This window comes from Carassius carassius, chromosome 32, assembly GCF_963082965.1.
Source record: "Carassius carassius chromosome 32, fCarCar2.1, whole genome shotgun sequence".
Lineage (NCBI taxonomy): Eukaryota > Metazoa > Chordata > Actinopteri > Cypriniformes > Cyprinidae > Carassius > Carassius carassius.
Window position 1 is genome coordinate 10,841,732 of NC_081786.1, and position 14,740 is coordinate 10,856,471.

A 14,740-nucleotide genomic window follows, 5' to 3' on the forward strand; every position below is an offset into this window, starting at 1 on the left:
GATCGAAGCGGCAGTCTGTTTAGTGGCCCGGAGAGCAAGATCTGTGGTGCGGCGCAGCTCAGCCACCGCCTCAGGGGACAGCCCTGCCCCCTGGTCGAGATCCCCCAGCAGGTCGGCCTGGTACGCCTGCAACACCGCCATAGTGTGCAGGGCAGCACCGGCCTGACCCGCTGCCGTGTATGCTCTGCCATTCAAACGCGCTGTGGTCTTGAGCGGTTTGGATGGCAGGGCTGGAGCACTCAGTGTCGACGCCCGCCCAGACACGAGATGGTTCGCAAACGTCTCGTCAATGGGCGGCATCGACACATACCCATACTCGCCGATCCCCTCAACATCAGCGAAACTAGCCCGCTGATGTCGGTGGATCCGAGCAGAGTATTGGTTCTTCCATGCCCTCTCGATCTCAGTATGGAGATCAGGAAGAAATGGAAGGCTCGCCTGAGCTGGTGGTCTATGGCCGGGGAGAAATCTATCGTCCAGCCTGCCACGAACAACTTCTCCCCTAACGCGCCGCCATGGCAGTTGCAACCTGTCAGTGGCGCGTTCCATTACATCCAGCAGCTCAGCATACACGGGGCAGGGTGGCTGAGAAGGTTCAGGGTCCACCTGAATGACCTCCTCCTCATCCATCACCTGCCCGTCCTGAAGAGCATCTGTTGCAGGAACAGTAGGAGAAAAATCCTCTTCGTCATCCACCTGCAACTCACCCTCGTCATCCGCCGAATCATCTGAGAGGTTAACACCCCTCTCAAGACGATCGGCGAGATCCCTTTGGGAACCCCATGACGCGAGTCGCCGCTCTGCCTCAGCGCGAGCGGGACCTGAGCCACGAGGTACAGATGGTGAGCCCTCCTCACTCGAGAAGAAGGCTAGACGAGAGCGGAGCGTTTTCAAAGCAAAACGCTCACAGTTTGCACAGACAGCTCCCTCAAGAGCCGCCTGTGCATGCTCTTTGCCCAGACAGAGAACGCACAGTTCGTGTGAATCACCCGGCGTCAAATACCTTGGGCACGGATCCGCACACTTCCTGAAGCTTTCAGCCTTCTCCGTGCGTTTCATTTTCTTTGCCGACTTTTCCAGCGATATCAAACAGACAGTCCCTGAAGACGAAAAGATGTTTGTCATGTTTGCAAGGCTCCCTTTTATACTTGCAGGTCGCACGTTAATCATTCACGTTAATGATTCACGGGCTGTCGCCGGTCATTATGATTGCCGTGATTTGATAGTGATTTCAGACACCTGTCACGCCTGAGGCGTTCCCCAAAGCGTCATTCTGACGTAGTGTAGAGTTCCCTTCGAAAGGGAACTAAAAAGCACTTGGTGACATTATGTATAATAATATGCATATTAAACACATTTTGATTTTTAGTTTCTTCTGCTCACTGAAGCTGTACTTATTTGATCAAAAACATAGTTTAAACAAGAATTGTGAAATATTATTATGTTTTTAAAATAAATGCTTTTTCACAATTAAAAATATTCTTACTCAAGGATACAGGTGTCACATGATCCTTCAGAAATACTGATTTGATGTTAAGAAACAGTTCTTATTATTATCAATGTTGAACATGTGCTGCTTAATATTTTTGGGGAATCTAAAATGGCTTTAAATCTAGTATATATAATATATATTTTATCATCTTTTTTGTTGTTGTTTGTTTATTTGTTGGATGTAATGTTTAGTGATCAAATTTTTGGGGATATATTTTCAATAGAGATGCACTGCAGGAACACAAATATGTAAATACGAATGTGTGAATATTGAAGTGTTAATCCGCAGGATAGCAAGACCTTTAAATGAAGATAATGGCTCTTTGTGACCACAGGCTGCAAAGAATAATATCAACATATCCAGTGCACTTTGGCAGGATAATGTGTCATGGACTATATTAGCATAACGAAAGAGAGAGAGGAAGATTAAATGAGACAGAGAGGAAGAAAGAGTTAGTAAGGGAGTGTATGTGCATCTAGGATTATTTAGAGGCCTTTCCAGACAGAACGCACAATCAGCATCCTCATGGTTTCTCAGCTGTCTGCAATAGATCACCCTGTTAGCATGCAGCTGTCTCTGATCAAGAGAAACCACACTGTTTAAACAGCAGACAGCCCTCTGATTTCAACTCAAATCAGAGGTTAACCAGGCTGTTATAACAAAATTATATCCTCACCAAAAAAGGAGAGATGAGCAAGAGACAGAAGATGAGTACAGTGTGTACATACATGTATACTTGCGTGTGCACTGCGAGAAAAAAAATCTCAACTATTATTTTTGTTTCGTTTTCTGAAGAAAGATCTAAATATATTTAGACAAGCAAGAAGTACTTGAAGTAAAACTCTTTTAATTACTCATTTTAATTATTGAATGTTAAATTTATACTTTCAATTACTTGTTTTCATCTTTCTTTCCTGTTTTAAGCATAAGACTCACAAAATTTTGCATTTATGCTTTTTTGCATAAACATAAAAATTCTTAATTTTGCAATATTTTGTTTATTAGATTATTTATTTTACAAGTATAATGTTACTATACACCTGTATGTATAAACCTGTCACAATAGACAATATAAACTTGCTCAGTATGCGCTTAGTCCTTTTTTCTTATTACTTTCTTATTTATTTGATCATTTATTTAACAATTATAATACTACGTTATTATTTTTATTTATTATCATGATAAAAAAAATTTACTCTACTAATACCTCTCTTTTTTTCTCTTCCTCATTTTCCTCTCAGACACCTTCGCCAGTAAAGTGGCAGCGATACAGGATCAGTACGCCGATGCGTCCATTGGAAACGTGACGGGCAGCAACGCCGTGAATGTCTTCTTGGGCATCGGAGTGGCCTGGTCCATTGCCGCCATCTACCATAACTCAAAGGGTCACGAATTCAAGGTGGAACCGGGTAACCTGGCCTTTTCTGTCACCCTCTTCACCATTTTCGCCTTTATCTGCGTGGCGGTGCTCATGTACCGTCGCCGGCCTGACATCGGTGGTGAGCTGGGGGGTCCACGGACTGCAAAAGGGCTGACCACCATGCTTTTCATCAGCCTCTGGCTCCTCTATATCCTGTTCTCCTCTCTGGAGGCTTACTGCCACATCAAGGGCTTCTAAACACACATACACGCACTCATACACGCATATACACACAGAACTACACACCTTCACACAATGACACACACCATCATGCATTCTGTGGAAAAATTTGCAAAGACTAAAGACTGCAGAGGAAGGCAACAGCGGCGGACTCGATTCCGGGTTCACGAGGATAATTGTTTTCTGCAGACCATCGGCCCGTTCTTCTGTTCTCTCAATATGCCATTCCTTCATCCTCATCTTCCTCTGTTTGTTGTGTGACTGCATCTGATTGGACGGGGTTTGACCACAATGTTCAAACATCAAATCTAGACTATAAAAGCTACTATTGTTACCTTTAACTACTGTAGTTGTGCTTTTTTAACCTGAACCAGTATAAAAGCCACGTGGGACTGTGGAATCTGTAAGCTCCCTTCATAGTGCCATGGAACTCTAGGTAATGTGGCTGTGTGTTATAGGTCTGTTGTCTTAACTGGGACCGAGCGGTACTGTAATTTTGCTTGGGTGATTTTTTCAGACACACTACTTTGTGTTTACAGATGATGTAATCGGAGTGGTCCTAAACAGCTTTTGTTATTCTCAAGAGCAGCTTGTAGTTCCTGTGAAGGCCAGTTTTTATCCCGCTCTTGCACTGGTGCAGTTCATTCCAGTTCAGAAAGAGAATAACAATAAAGAGAGTGCAGTATGCCAGTTCTAATATCTCCCAGCGCTGAAGCTTTAGAGACCAGAGGTGCACTAGTGCAAGACTTTGATTTAAAAGCCTTGATCTGACACTCTCAAAGATCCTAAAGTGCTATCGAAAGAGCTCAGTTTTCTGATACAAACACACTGCGGTTTGTTACTGATTTGATTATTAAATTATGCAATCGATGGACCCTGTGTGAGGTCAGCGTAGTGAAGATAATCCAGCATGTGACATGCTTTTGCCAACATCACATCGAGAGTTTACAATTACGACTGTTACTTTCCGTCCAAACATACGCGCATACATTTACGGACACACATTATGAGAATTACGCAAAACCAGTGGCCATTCTTTCAGCGATTAGTTCTCAGACACACAATTTGCAAGCATGTAAAATAGGTAGTCTTTTGCTTGATTGACTTGCTCATACAGGTACAGTCAGTCACTCATCTATGTGGAGTTTACGAGGGCACGCTTTCCCTCCAACCCTGCTGAGATTGCTTCTTTGTACTTTGTAGATTCGCTGCATACGGAGATGTAAGGTAAATCTCATAGAGTAGTCACAATTTTAGACGTAGGTCGATTTTAAAAGCAGACATTGTAGAACTAATCTGAATTTGACTCTTAACATCTTTAGGTTAGCATGGATTAACACAAACTAACTGAAGAAAAAAAAAATTAGCTCTGTTTTTAAAAATGCAATTCCAGGATTTTTCACTCTACTTTCCCAAGGTCGATTTTCAGTCTTAGTGGGTCAGTAAATATATAAAATCGTGTTTCTGGACTGAGCACAGTAGATCTGACGTTGATATTTTGAACTTCATCTATTGTGCAGTTTGCGCCAAATTTGCCAAAGGAAAAATCTTTCTAAGGGAGAACTGCAGTGTGCCACACAGCCCTTGAAGTGGGTTTTGTATTTCCAATCGTACCTTTTTTTACCCACACCAAAAATGTCCTTGCAAGGATAAAGAGGCCTTGGTGACGTTTGTTATAGGTGTTTGTACTGAAGGGATCCAGCCTACAGCTCTTTTACTGCATCTGAACACCTTTTCTTGTAACGGAAGAGTTTTTAAAGGGATTCTGTGTTGGGGTTTGTAGTTTCAGAAGCTTGATTTAGAAAGAGAAGAAAAAGCTGTTTATTCTTTCTTTCTTGTTCTGCTTGTTTTATTATGTTTTACATTTTGAATGAAGGGAAACTATACTGTACCAGCTTCAGGGCATTTCTGTAAGAAGCCTTTGATGATGACCTTCAGTCCCTGATGAAGATGGTCCGCTGTTGCTTGCTAATTCTAAGATCCACAAGAAAGACACTACAAACAAAGAAAGTAAAAAAAAAAACATCAATAAAAGACTTTTTCCTGAAGCCTAATATCTATTTAACCAACAAACAAACAGGTGAAGTTGGAGTGAAGTTGGTGAAATCATGTGAATTACAGCCATACCAAGTTCTGCCGAGAAAACTTTCACAGACTCTTGCTGTACGTGCTGCTCTCTAGCCGTCACACCACCCGACCGCAGGTGCGCCTCTCTGTACGGGGTGTTCAAACTGTACATGGTCTCTACGGTTTATACTGTATATGTATTTGCTTTGGCAGAGCAGGGGTCAGCAATTGTGCGTCTGTGCTCTGTGGTCTGTAAATCAGGGTGTGGCTGCATTGGAACCGCCCCCCTGTGGAACCTAGCCCCTCCCTTTACCCCGCCCCCTTGTTTGCCATGTCCATATTTGGAATGTTAATGTGCTTCGTGTTGACAGTGCATGGATGCTAACCTGTCTGTATATAGTACGCAGAATCCCCTTCATTAATGTAGTTGACAGAAGTTTGAAAGCTGTTTAGATATTCAGATTTTTGTTTTGTTTGCTTGTTCGTTTGATTTTCCTGTCCATAAATTTCATTTAAATGTTTGGTTTAGTTTTTTTGTTTTTTTTTTACTTGCACATGTATATTAAAAAGGCAGTATCTGTCATTTAGTACAGGAGCACATGTACAAACGAAGGAAGCAATATATCGAGGCCCAATGGTTATATTATTTAACAATATGAAATATTTCATCACCGAAGCGTTCAGGCATGTATGTATATACTGTACAGGAGAATGAAGGCAGAGTCACAGCTCTGCCGTTATCAAAGAGAGAATACAACGTATTTATTTGAGACTTCAGAATGACAAATATTGCCTTTTGAATTGATTGTTGCATAGAGCTTGTTTTGTTCTAGTTTCTTCGCTGAGCAGTGTGAGCGTGTGTAAATGTGTGTGTGTGTGTGTGTGTGTGTGTGTGCGAGTCTGTGTGTGTTTGTTTGGTCGGTCTGGAGCAATCTGTGATATTTGTAAGAATTAAGGGAACATATAGTCCATTATTTATCTGCTCCAAGTCTGTAAACTATCTTGCAAAAATCAGTGAACCATCTGGAAAATGTCTGTAAAACATTAGGAGAATGTGTGTGAATTGTCAGGGTTTGCCTTGTGTATGTCTTACATTCCTAAATCTCCTCTCTCTTCCTCACTGCTCAGATGGACTCTAGTCTTTCAGGGGTTTAATACTAATCTTTGATAATATTATTTCCTCCTCCTCCCCCTCTCTATTTCACTCTCATTCTCTCTCTCTAATCCAAGGCCTCACTAACATCTTGCATTAATATGTCCAGTGAAATTATGTAGGCTGTATGTTGTAAACAATCGCAGTGTATATGTGTAACGATGTTCCTGGTATTCCTGAACAGTGCGTATATGTGTGTAAATGTCTACATATCACTTATTTATAATGTATAAATTTATAGCATGTATAAAGGTTTGCAAAACCACTTATACTGCAGAGAATATTGTTCTTAACTAGTAATTTGTCTTGTTTTCCAGTAAGAAATCTAAAATAATTATTTTTTGTTGTTGTTTCATGAGGTTTATGCTTAAAAACCAGAGGGTAAAAATGTTATGTTAAGAAGATAATATTTATTCAGGAAAACAAGACAAAATGCAGTTTTTTGCAGTGTAAACAACATGGCAGAAAGCTCCCATGCCAAAGCAGGATTGAATGTATTGTATGTAATGTAATAGCTGGTCTAAATGAAGGCTGTAAGTTTTATTATCATATCTGTCTTGTACAGACCGAGGGGCTCAAATCATTGTGTGTGTTTGATCGCTGTAAGCTAATGCTAAGAGTCATGTTAATGCAAGAGTGTGTGGCCTTGTGGCATAGTGTGTCTTACACAGTCCTCTGTCATGGGCTTAGTAAAGCTGACTATTTTCCTCCTCTCTCTCTCTCTATCTCTTCTTTCTCTCTTGCAATTTTCGCTTTATTTCACACAGATTTGTTTTGATTGTTAGGTTGTTTTAATTTCAATTGGAATAAGTAAATATGAGATTTTTTTTTTCGTTTTTGTTTTGATTTATTTTTGTGTTGCACTCAATCTAATAAAATGGACGTCCACCTAACTGTGATTGCTCCCCTAGTACACCTCTAATCAGGAAATAAAGTTTGGAATATCCTGTTTAGAGCCAAGTGGCTGCAGTGTGTCTCTTTTTATGATTGTGGTTCTGAATAAGCACACACACACATACGTTACTGATGTCCAGCAGACAGAAGGTGTCATCTTTAATGGTTTTGTGGAAACTTCTTTGCAACTGCAACGCTGCATAATTTAAAGGGGTAGATTGCCCAAAAATATAAATTCAGTCAGTAATTACTCACCCTCATGTAAGGGTCGGGGTCAGAGAGCTCTCATATTCCAACAAAAATATCTTAATTTGTGTTCCGAAGATGAAGGTCTTTTGGGTTTAGAGTAACATGAGGATAATTATTGACAGAATTAAAATTTTTGGGCAACTGAACACTTAGTAGTTACTAACAAATATTAATTAACTACACTATCTAAAGGTGCTCAGTATTTTATATAATTTATTTTTTTATTGAATCCCTTATGGTTGACAACCTTACGGCCAAATTTTCCTCAGCGGATTTTCGCATGCAAAATTTAATCATTTCAATAGAAACCCATGCTGTAATGCTTGAGGGAGGAAGTCACACAGATTAGCTTGTGACTTGAGTTGTGATTCATGAATCGCTACTGACAATGGGTCGATCTTTCAAGAAATTTCACTGCAGTGCCATTAATGTAACCACACATTCATTAATGTAACAATGCACACTCAAGACTGCTTAAATCTTTTCTCTCGTCACTGTTGGACACCCATGGGGCAGTCCATGAGTCAATCCATAATTCTGTTCTGGTGGTTCTGGTGAAACTGAACTTGGACTCACATTGTCTGTTAAAAATGGCCTTCGGGAACAGATAAAATTCAAATGTTTCACTTGTCAGTTCTTTACAAACAAGAAGGAAACAAGGCTTTACTGACCAAATATAAGAGGGCACACTCACTCATCCTTCAGTTCTGCATGAACAATATGAGACAAAATATCAACTTATATTGTACTGAATAGCTACATAGAAGGTGGTTTCTTTAACATTTACATTTAGACATTTTGCAGATGCTTTTATCCAAAGCAACTTAGATTTGGGCTAAACAATGCGATTCTTCTTAAAGAGGCGAGCAGACACCAGAAGTGCCCGGTAATGCTATGTTTTACCCATTGTTCAAATAAGTACAAGCTAGAAAGAGAGGGAATAAAAAAAAGATAAATACATTTCTTTCTTTTTTTACGATGAAGTCAAGTAGCTTCGAAAGAGATGAATTTTCAGCTGTCGCTTGAAAATTGTCAGGATTTCAGCATTCCGGATGGTGTGGGAAGATCATTCCACCAGCCAGGAATGGTGAACGAGAATGTTCTGGAAAGTGATTTTGAGCCTCTCTGTGATGGTACCACGAGGCGTCCAAGGGGTAGTACACTCAGAAAGCCATCCCAGATGTTAAGGAACTTTTTAGGTTTTTTTTCAGATTTTAGAAAAATATCCCTCTGTGTAAAGTTATTGTAATATAAATGTTTGGTACTCCCACTCTTCAGAAACCACACAAAGTAAATATGACGATAATCCATACAACTACAGTTAATTTGTCAATATCTTCTGAAGATAGATAGATAGATAGAAAAATACTAATGTTTCAAAACATAAACTTCCTGCCAATTGTTAAATGCAGATTCATGAGTTCATGATTGACGTAAATGTCAGTGTGTTCTGAAGCTCAATTAAGAAGTGACGCTGAAGCACAGTGGCTTATGTGCCTATCCCAGTACCCACACTTGTGGTTTTGTCTTGGTGTACATGCGACAGGAAGTGCGTAAGACCCCAGGTCTGAACACATACTAAATCCACACTCTCGAATGCATTTTCAGATTGCTACTTTATGGTAATTGTATTCCATAATTCACGTTTAGGAATTCAGATGCTCTGAAATAGAAATATGTCAAAACTTGTAGTGAAGTTTAATTTAATTAGATATCACATAGTATATGTAAAATGTAAAGTGTTGCACACTTTATTGGTATGGAGATTAGTATGCCTATCTGTATTTCGTAAAATGTTTGCAGTGTTTTTTTTATTTCTTAGAAGGACCATAATTAAATTGTAATTCACAGGGACTACTGGACAGAAATGTATACATTATTTTAAAATATAAAGTATATGTACTAAATGTGCAAATAAAGCTAGATAGATAGATAGATAGATAGATAGATAGATAGATAGATAGATAGATAGATAGATAGATAGATAGATAGATAGATAGATAGATAGATAGATAGATAGATAGATAGAAATAATAAGAGGCATGAGGGTGAGTAAATCATGAGAGAATGTTTGTTTTTGGGTGGACTATCCCTTAAAGAGGGTAGCACAGGCATTTGCAACTGGGAGTCAGAATGCTTTAAAAATTCATTGTTTATTTGTGTTTGATAAGCACCCTCATTTGAAACGCATAGCGCGTCTGGCCTCATGTGAAAGCCTGGGAAGCCCGAGGCTGTTCACTGGGTTTCCATCAGCTTTAGCTGGTGTGAAATGCACTGCAGTGTAGAATGTGACAGGAGGGCAGATTAAAGACTGTACAACTTCATAATATCCACATAGATTCATCCATCATCCAGAACACACAAGTGTCAGCTGTGTTTCTGCTCTTATGCCTCATATGTTTCAAAAACCTACAGAATGTTTATGTTTTTAAGTCATTTAGGTTCAATTCAATTCAATTCAAGTTTATTTGTATAGCACTTTTTACGATAAAAATCATTGCAAAGCAACTTTACAGAAAATTGAGTTTCTACAATATTTAGTAGTAGCTTATCAGTTGTGACTGTCAGTTTATGTGCTTATGACAGAAATTTTCAGAAAAATGAAAACAAGACGTAGTCAACTAGACGATGAACACTATTAACAGCAATTATTATATGATGCAATCACACTTGTAGCAAAATTTGTTAGTTCTGTATGTTGTTTCAGGGTTAGGATCATCTGAGGTGCTCTGAGGGGTTGGCATCATCTCTTCTCAGGTGTTCTGGATCCAGACTGGAGCTTGTGTAAATCCTAGTTACAGAAAAACAGAGAAACAAATAGAGACATAATTAGTGTAGCTGCTGTCCCAACCAAGTAAAATTTGTTAGTTTAACCCAGGCTAAAGAATAATAATGCACATTTGATCAGATACAACTGCAGTCACAAATTATGAGATGCATTATTTGAATGCTTGGCGAAAGAGATGTGTTTTTAATCTAGATTTAAACAGAGAGAATGTGACTGAACCCTGAACATTATCTGGAAGGCTATTCCAGAGTTTGGGAGCCAAATGCAAAAAAGCTCTACCTCCTTTAGTGGACTTTGCTATCGTAGGTACTACCAGAAGTCCAGCATTTTGTCCAGTTCTTCTGCTACAGGTAACAACTCTTTCAGGAATTTAGTGGGTAGATGATCTAATAAAGTTTTTGTTGGTTTAGAGGCAGATACATTTATTTAGCTCTTCCTGTCCTATAGTTGTAAAGCACTGCAGTTTATCTTTGGGTGCGATGGATGAAACTGAAGTATTAGACGTTGTAGGATCTACATTCAATATTGTATTTCTGATGCTATCTATTTTATCAGTGAAGAAATTCATGAAACACATTACTATTAAACTGTGAGGGTTTATTTAATTCTGGTGGCATCTGGTTATTTGTTAATCTATACACTGTGCTAAATAAAAACCTTGGATTGTTTTGGTTATTTTGAATGAGTTTGTGGATATTCTCAGCCCTGGCAGTTTTTAGAGCCAGTCTATAGCTGGACATACTGTTTTTCCACGCAATTCTAAAAACATCCAAGCTCGTTTTTCTCCATTTGTGTTCAATACTGCAAGTTTCTTTATTGAGAAAGAGTGGGTATAACATTTATACCATGGCACAGTACATTTTTCTCTAACCTTTTTCAATTTGATGGGGGCAACAGCTTCTAATGTATTAGAGAAAATAGTGCCCATGTTGCCAGTCATTTCGTCTAGTTTGTGTGTATTTTTGGCTACACATAGCAGAGATAAATCAGGCAGGTTATTTGCGAATCTGTCTTTGGTGGCTTCACCAATAGTTCTGCCCAGACGGTAACGCTGAGCCATTTAGTTAATATCACGATACAAGGAAATGGTCTGTAACATTATCACTTTGAGGTACGATATCTATAGCAGTAAAATCGATTCCATGCGATAAAATTAAATCTAGTGTATTATTAAAAAGATGAGTGGGCCCGGTGACATTTTGCTTGACTCCAAAGGAGTTTATTAGGTCGGTAAACAGGTCCTAATGCATCATTTGTATTATCAACGTGAATATTAAAATCTCAAATCAACGGTAACCAAACGGTCTGAGAGGAAATCTGCTAATTCTTTTAGGAATTCTGTATACGGCCCTGGTGGCAGTAGCCAAAGCAAGAGATACATGAGATTTCTTTTGCACATCTGACAGTGTAACATTAAGCAGAAGTATTTCAAATTATTTAAACCTGTACCCTGTTTTCTGGGTAACTTGAGAATATAATTATATATTGGTGCAACACCTCCTCCACGACCAGTCTGACGGGGCTCATGCTTATAACAGTAGTTCAGTGGAGTAGACTCATTTAGACAAAAATAATCATTTGGTTTTAGCCAGGTTTCAGTCAAGCAGAGTACATTAAAACTATTATCTGTGATCATTTCATTTACAATAACTGCTTCGTGTCACGCCTTACGCTGCTGGAAAGAACACGGAGCCGAAGGATAAACGAAACAAGGCTTTATTAAATCCAACATAGGCATTATCCAAACATGGATCTCAGAAGGAAGACACAGGTTAGTAGTAAGTAACTGGTAACCGGTGGCAAGTAACAAGTAACAAGTAGACCCGACAAAACAGAACTGAAAGGACAAGGCTTTTATACAAGCCTTGTATCTACAGGCCTCAGAGGCTGGAGGCGGAGGTGAGGGAGACGCCGACCAAGGCGTCGCTGGAGGATGGCGGTCCCGCTGAGCTCGCACCACAATGATGGTAGGCTGAGGGCGAGCAGAGGGGCTGCCAGACGACAGCGGAGGAGGAGGCAGGAGTGGGTGGGAATTTCGGAGGAGCAGGCACTGGAGTGAGCTCTGGGGCTGGAGCCCTTCCTGGGCTTAACTGGGGTTCAGGAGCCCGTCCTGGGCTTAACGGGGGATCAGGAGCCCAACCTGGGCTTAACGGGGGATCAGGAGCCCGTCCTGGGCTTTACGGGGGGGATCAGGAGCCCGTCCTGGGCTTAACGGGGGGGGATCAGCAGCCCGTCCTGGGCTTAACGGGGGGGATCAGGAGCCCGTCCTGGGCTTAACGGGGGGGATCAGGAGCCCGTCCTGGGCTTAACGGGGGGGATCAGGAGCCCGTCCTGGGCTCAACGGGGGATCAGGAGCCCGTCCTGGGCTCAACGGGGGAAAAAAATGGATTGAAATGGGCTCAATGGATTGAAAACCCCCTCATTATGACCCATCTGGCGCTCCACATTTTGCTCCCTCGTGGTGGGCAGTGTCGCCGGCTCTCGCACCTGGTCTGACGGGTTGCTCTCTGTCTCTCCGTCATTGGTGGGCTCGGGCTTATGCCCCGTACCGTGGGGAGATTGTAGGCTGGGCTCTGGGTCCAGAGTGGACCTGGCGAGATCCTCCATTGGGCAGACCGTGAGAGGTGACCCATTTCTCACCAGATTCCACTCTACAAACGTGGCGAAGTCCTCCTGAGGACCATCTTCGTTCGACAACGCTCTGCACTTGGAGTTCAGGCTGGCATGATAGAAGCAGCAGAGCGCGCTGTCCGGGTAGCTGGTGGCATTAGCTAGCAGTAAAAACCGTCTGGTATGGTCCTCGAGAGAAAGTTCCTCCTGCTTCAGCAGGAGAAGGAGGAATTTGGGGCGATAGAGGGGATCCATGACACACTACGGAAAGAAAAAGACTGAAAAAACGAAAAAACAAAACGGAGGGAAAACACGCAGTTTTTAAACTTTTGGGTCTTCTGTCACGGCTTACGCTGCTGGAAGGAACACGAAGTCGAAGGATAAAGTAACAAGTAGACCCGACAAAACAGAACTGAAAGGACAAGGCTTTTATACAAGGGATAATGGGGAAACACAGGTGGATGGAATCACTAAATTAACCGGGAAATAGAACACATGGAGAAATGAATAGACACACCTGGGAACTAATCAAACCACACACGGAAGACAGAAACTGGAACACAGGGGCAAAAACACACAAAATGAGTCCAGGTATGTGACACTTCGGGTGTGAGTGATCTAATGTTTATGAGTCCAAACTTTAAAAATTGTTTTTGTTCATTTATTTTACTTTTTTCTGGTTTAATCACGATCAGATTATTTCTAGGTCCTACATTAAATTAATATTTTTACCTCATTATTCGGGGAACAGATACAGTCTTCATAGATTAGACAGTGCAAGTACTTTTATCATTTAAGCAAGTAGAACAAAAGTCATCACAGTAGTTATTTGAGTAGTTAATTGTCTTACTAGTCACATGGAGCGAAGTGTCCTGGAGATGTTGATCGACAGGAGTTCTGCTCTGACTCTGCTGGGGTGCAGGCCATCAGTGCGAAAAAGCCTAGGACGCTCCCAGAAAAGATTCCAGTTATTAACAAAGAGCAGTTTCTGCTCTTTACACCATGACAGCAACCATTAATTTAAACAACAGTGACCTCGTCAAAACGTTGGCAGTGGTCCGTGAATGTTTCGATCAGGCTCCTGAAGTCCCTCTTCAGTGTCTCTGTATGCCACAGCGTCGTGTTGTTAACCCCGGCATGAAGCACGACCGCTCTGGGGCTCTCATCAGCCTTCAGGATAGCAGGTATCTGCACAGAAACATTGAGAACACGACACGAGCACCAGAGAAACAATGAGTGTGCACTTTACCCTCGGCTAGCATAACTCGGACACGTTGGACGAAGGAGTCTCCGACAATCGAAGCGGTCCCGGGTGGAGATCTCGTCACCCGGGGCCTGGCTTGTGTCCTCCGCTGTGGATGCACCAAATGCAGCGCTAAAGTTTCCTCACCTGCACTCAAAGGTAGACATACATCCGTCATTAAAGCAAGTAACAGTGGATAAAGCAATGGTAATATGTGTAAATAAAGTATTAGCAATGCAAGCGGGATTAGCGGCAACCACGCTAGCGATGCTACAGGCTATAAGCTAAATAGCGGACTCTGAAAATAAAAACTGTAAAATAAAACTGGTGAAAAATGGTGCTCTGATTGTTTTTGTTGTAGAATACGATAAAGATAAAAATTACAATAAAAATATTCACACGTTATAGAAATGGTAATGATGGTCTATAAAATAGATTTTTAATATAAAAAACAGTCAATAAAAAATAACGTGACAGAGCCCAAACTCAATACACATGACAGCAACAAACAGGAAGTCATTACTCCAGTCTTTAGTCAAATACTGCCATATGAGAGGCAGAATATTCCAAATAATCATAAACACCCACACGTCCACAAAGTATGTCTAAATGCTTTTCATTACAGTTTAAAATGATCTGATGTG

The 14,740-nt window shown here is 40.9% G+C and overlaps 1 protein-coding gene across 5 annotated transcripts in view; it reads left to right on the top strand.

Moving 5' to 3' along the window:
- The window catches only part of slc8a1b (solute carrier family 8 member 1b), a 107,030-nt gene extending 100,375 nt beyond the window's left edge, over window positions 1-6,655 (top strand). For all 5 annotated transcript variants that reach the window (XM_059520216.1, XM_059520217.1, XM_059520218.1 and 2 more), the window contains exon 7: window positions 2,734-6,655. In XM_059520216.1, the coding sequence (XP_059376199.1) occupies window positions 2,734-3,110 (377 nt within the window). In that variant the 3' untranslated portion in view covers window positions 3,111-6,655. The remainder of the gene's footprint in view (window positions 1-2,733) is intronic.
- Window positions 6,656-14,740: the final 8,085 nt, after the last annotated feature.